The sequence below is a fragment of the Condylura cristata genome, unplaced genomic scaffold (genome assembly GCF_000260355.1).
Source record: "Condylura cristata isolate star-nosed mole 26May11 unplaced genomic scaffold, ConCri1.0 scaffold00028, whole genome shotgun sequence".
In the NCBI taxonomy this organism is placed as follows: domain Eukaryota; kingdom Metazoa; phylum Chordata; class Mammalia; order Eulipotyphla; family Talpidae; genus Condylura; species Condylura cristata.
In genome coordinates, this window is record NW_004567129.1 from 25954656 (window position 1) to 25959619 (window position 4964).

Here is a 4964-nt window from a genome sequence, read left to right on the forward strand (position 1 = left end):
GGTTGGGCTGTGCCCAGGTGGCTGACGAGCCCCTTCCCTGCAGGTTCCCTCAGCTCCCGCTTCTCAGAGCCCGCTGCGGAGCAGGGCCCTGGGGCCGGCATCCCGGGCGCCCTGGTCCTCATCAGCATCGTGTGAGTAAGGTGCTGGGGGCTTTCCGTGGGGGTCGCCTGGGAGCGTCTGCAGGCGGGAGTGGGCAGGGGAGGCCTTTGGGGGAGTAGGCCCCCTGCGGTGTGGCACTGGATGAGCAGGGAGAGGCGGTCAAGGAAGTGGTGCCGTTCATACGTCGCGCTGTGTCCACATGCGGGTGACGGGGGACACAGGGCCTAACACCCGGGGAGACAGCCCTGGCCCTGCCAGAGTGAAGGGCAACACAGTCCAGGGGCCGGGCCTCGATGAGGGGGTACAGGCAGAGGGGCGGGATGGGTGTGGGGAGACTGGGAGACCAGTAAGAGCAGAGGCCTCCTGAGCTGGGCCCCCGAGGGCTTCGGCCTGAGGCCACAATGGCGAGGTGCTAGAGGCAGGACACCGGCAAGGAGATCTGCTTCCCGCAGAGCCTGGGGTGAGGGTCCCACCTCAAGCCCTGGGCCTCCCTGGGCCTCAGTTTCCCGGCGACGGCAGTGCCGGAGAGCGTGTGTCGTTCCTGCTTGGAGCTGCCGGGTCACCGGGGGCGGGGCTGGGCCAGGCGGGGCGGCTCTCACGGCTTTGTCTCTCCTCACTGCCTCCTCAGGATCTGCGTGAGGTAGGGTCTGCACCCCACGCCTCCCTCACCTCCTGGGGTCTCTCCCCCGCTGCAGTTCCTTCCCCCCACTCCCCGGCTGTCCCCGGGCGGTGGCCGGTATGGGGGTTCAGGGCAGAGGCACCAGACAGGCCTGGGCCCCCGGGCATGTCTCCTACCCTCTCGGAGCTTTCGTTTCCCCCTCTGGAAAGGCGGGTGATCGTGGTGCCCTTCAAGGTGGGTGCCAGACTCCTGACCTCTGCCTCCGCCCGCAGCCTCATCGTCCTCATCGCTCTCAACATCCTCCTCTTTTACCGCCTCTGGTCCCTGGAGCGGACGGCCCACACTTTTGAATCCTGGCACAGTCTGGCCCTGGCCAAGGGGTGAGTGGTGGCCTGAGGGGGTTGGGAGCTGGGGTCATTCAGGGGAGGCCCAGGCGCCACTCAGGCCCCACCTCCCCCACAGCAAGCTCCCCCAGACGGCCACCGAATGGGCGGAGATCCTGGCGCTGCAGAAACAGTTCCACAGCGTGGAAGTGCACAAGTGGCGGCAGATCCTGCGGGCTTCCGTGGAGCTGCTTGACGAGGTACAGCTGCCAGTAAGCTCCCAGCGTGCAGCACACAGCTGGGCCTCCACTTCCCCTCTGTAAGATGAGGAAGACATTATCTTCCTTCCAGGGTTGCTAGAGAAATCAGCCGAGTGGAAGAAAATGTCTTGGCTGTCATTCTGGGGGGAAAGCACTCAGGCATCGGACAGCTTCAGGCACGGCTGGATCCAGCTGCTCAGCAGTAGTAAGAATTGGTCTCTAGCACTGTCTCAGCTCTGCACCCCTCAGTGCTGGTCTTGTTTTAGAGCCATCCTCTGCCCCAGCAGGAGCAAGGTGGCACCTGAAGCTCTTGGCTGACATTCAAAGCAAAGAACTCATTCTAACTGGCGGCAGGGTCACATGCCCATCCCTGAACCTGTCCCTGTGGCCAGGGTAGGCAAGCCTTGGTTCCTGCAGCCTCTCCCGTCTGCAGTGGTGAAGGGGTGACATGGCCTGAGGGTAGGTAGGAGGTTCTCCAAAGGATATTGGGGTCTCTTCTCCAGAAGAGGGTTGCCCCAGATCCCCCCTGTATTCACGTGGAGCATCTCCTTAGACGATCCAAATTCTGGTGAGTGATCCTGGGCTGACCTTGGCTTTCTCCTCTGTGAATGCAGTCATGATTAGGGTTGCCTCAAAGACTGTCGTGAGGACTGAGTTGCCAGTTGAAGAGCACCAGGCTGTTGTAAGCGTGCTGGGGAGATGGTGCTCTCTCTGTTGGCCAAGGGCGCTTGAGCTGACTTGGTGAGTCGGGCTCACGGCACGCGGAGCCCGGCGGCGGCGGTTTGAAGCACAAAGCCTGTGGGTTTGTGCTTCATAGTCGGCCTATGAGGGGGTCTGATTGCACCCCACCTGATAGATGGGCACCTGGGTTCGAGGAGCCCAAAGCCCCCAGCAGCGAGTTAGGGCAGCCAAGGTGCTTCCTGCCTGCTGGGGCCTAGGCTGCACCCCCAGTTCCCCGAAATAACCCTGCCAAGCAGGCCTGGCACTGACCCACGCCACTGAGGGCGTCAGGGAGCTGCCTCAGCAGAGCCAGGGCTGGCCCAGGCCCCCGGGTGCCCCACCGCCTGTGAGATGGTGAACTGGGTGCGGGTGGCTCCGCCCCGTCACAGGGGCCCTGGTGCGTGCTGTGACCTCTTGCAGTGGGGGGCCACGCCAGCCCCCAGCACTCACCTGCCCTGCCCGCCTCTCCCCCCAGATGAAGTTCTCGCTGGAGAAGCTGCATCAGGGCATCGCTGTCTCAGACCCTCCCTTCGACTCTCAGCCACGACCCGACGACAGCTTCTCCTGAGGACGCCTACCCGCACGGCCGTCCCCCGAGATGGACAGATGGACACAGAGCCTCGGCGGCCACTGCTGGCACGGTGTGAGCGCCGGGAGGCCCTGACACCCCTCGCAGGGGCCCTCGTGGGGCCACGCGGACCTGGGGACCACAACCACATGCACTTTAGACCAGCGTGCGCAAGGGAGCTGGCCTGGCCGTCAGCAGGCCCCGCTAACTTATTTTGCCCAGCTGGGGCTGTGGGGGTGCCTCCTGGGGTGCACGATCCCCTCAGCTCTGGGTTTAATGTATTATATTTATTTGGGGCAGAGAGAACCCCAATAAAGTGTTGGAAATGACTGTGACTGTGCCTGCAGGGCCCTGGGAGCAGGGTGGGGGGACCCTTGGTGGCAGGGAGGGGATCTGTCCTTTTCCTGGGGCCGTGCTCACTGAGGCTGCTGGGGCTCCCCAACACTCTCCACAAGCCTTACATCAGCAGGGCCCGGTGGGGCCTCTGGGGGCTCAGGTCCTTCCCCAACATTTTGTAGTCATAAACCTGGTCTCCCCTCTGAACCCCAGTTTTCTCTATAGCCCGGGCAAGAGTAGCACCTGCCTCCCGGGGTTGTTAAAAATGAGTCGTTCTCAGACGCAAGCTGCGTCAGGAGCACCCAGCCTGGCCCAGGCCCTGTGTCAAAACCGGGGTTCATGTAATTCTCTGAGTGTCTCCTGAGATGGAGGTAGAGGCAGCAGGGAGGCGCGGCCCGCGGCCCTTGTGGCTTGTATTTCTCCGCCAGGGCTGGCCCTCAGGCCCCATGGCAGGCCTTTCCGCCTGGAGGCCACCTGGGGGCTGCAGTTACAGCCGAGGAAACCAGCTAGAGGCACAGCCTGCCACCCAGGAAGAACCAGACCTGCCTCGCTCAGCCTTGTGCCGGCTCCAGGGCGAGTGAGGGTGGAGAGAAAGCTTTGCCATACCACAGCTACCGCAGCCCGGCTGTGAGAATCTTCACAGAGTTACCACCAGCCTCAGTCTTCCACGCCGCTAAAATGGGCGTGGCCATAACATGCTGCAGTTCACGTGGATCGAGGGCCCTTCCCCCACCAGGCCCACAGCAGGCACTCAGCGGACACCAGCTTATGGCTGTGTCAGCATCTGCTGCCCAGGCCCGTGCCTGTCCTCAGCGCCCCCATCTGCCACCCCGGCCAGAGGGGCGCCTTGCAACGGCAACAGGGTTATTTTCTGCAGGGGAATTTCACAGCCCAGGAGGTGCTGGCGCAGAAGCCCAGACCACAAAGGTGTCCGGTGTCCCTGCTTCCTGTCCCTCTGCCCCGGATCTGCCTACATCCTGGTTCCTCTTGCCTGGAAGAGCTGAGCCATAGGGATTCTGGGACTCCACCCAGAACTGGTGGCTTGGCTCTGAGCAGGGGCCCCCCTTCCCCTCCAGCCAAAAGGCCCACTCAGACCCTGGTCCTGGCAGCCCAACCCCCCAGCCGCCTGCCTCTCCTTGTGGCAGGACTCCAGACCCACTGCAGACCCCAGGCGGGGGTGACTGGCTCACCTGTTCCCTTGTCTCTAAAATGGGGATAATAATAGAAGTTGCTGCAAATGTTTGGGGAGCTGGAAGTGAATTCCGCTCTGTGGAGGCTGCACGGGCATGTGGTTTTTTTTGAGCGATGGAATAGCTGCACCTTGTGAGGTGTAGTTCAAGGTGTTGGAGACAGTGGTGTACAGGCCAGTGTCCTCTCCCCGGAGAGCTTATATTCCAGGGTTGGGGGACGGGCAGCAAATGAAGAAACTATATAAAGGAAGAGTCTAACGTCAGGTAGTGACAACTGCTATGGAAAAAAATTCCCAACTGAGTAAAGGAGGCCAACTAAGGAGGGGGGAGGTAGACATCTTTCCCTGAATGGACAGACCTGATGAAGGTGACATTGGGGCCGAGAGCTGCTGGAGGTGAGAAAGTCGACCCTTGGCCATCTGGGGGGAGAATGGCCCAGACTGAAGAGCCAGGCCGAGGCCCTGGGGCAGCAAAAAGCCTGATAACATTGGGAGCAGCAGGGCACTGGGTGGCCAGATTGGAGGGGGAGGAGAGGAGAACATGACAGCAGAGACAAAGAGGGGAAGGGGTCACCTCCTGAAACGGGGCGTCCCCAACCCCCAAGAGCAACCTCTGGGGTTTGGAACCAGGGCGCAGGGTGGGGTCTGGAGTATTAGGGGAGTCCTAGCCCTCACCCCATGCCCACCTGGCTTTCAGCACAGTGACCTCCAGGCCTCCGACGCCCCGGGGAGCTGAAGGCCGTTACCTGGGAGTCCCACCCAAGTGTCCCAGGCCCCAGGGGGATGACCTCCGCAATTCCGAGTCGGAAGTCCTGCCCCAAGCCGCCCTCTTAAGTCCTCTGGGGACTCT

At 62.3% G+C, this 4964-nt stretch overlaps 2 protein-coding genes across 2 annotated transcripts in view; both read left to right on the forward strand.

Annotated features, from left to right (window-relative positions):
- The window catches only part of GRAMD1A (GRAM domain containing 1A), a 20313-nt gene extending 17394 nt beyond the window's left edge, over positions 1 to 2919 (forward strand). Inside the window, exons 16-20 of the mRNA XM_012730480.1 lie at positions 18 to 131; positions 728 to 739; positions 991 to 1098; positions 1181 to 1301; positions 2497 to 2919. Coding sequence (XP_012585934.1) covers positions 18 to 131; positions 728 to 739; positions 991 to 1098; positions 1181 to 1301; positions 2497 to 2589 — 448 coding nt within the window. The 3' untranslated portion in view covers positions 2590 to 2919. The remainder of the gene's footprint in view (positions 1 to 17; positions 132 to 727; positions 740 to 990; positions 1099 to 1180; positions 1302 to 2496) is intronic.
- Positions 2920 to 4461: 1542 nt separating this feature from the next.
- The window catches only part of SCN1B (sodium channel, voltage gated, type I beta subunit), an 11901-nt gene continuing 11398 nt past the window's right edge, over positions 4462 to 4964 (forward strand). Inside the window, exon 1 of the mRNA XM_012730559.1 lies at positions 4462 to 4510. Coding sequence (XP_012586013.1) covers positions 4477 to 4510 — 34 coding nt within the window. The 5' untranslated portion in view covers positions 4462 to 4476. The remainder of the gene's footprint in view (positions 4511 to 4964) is intronic.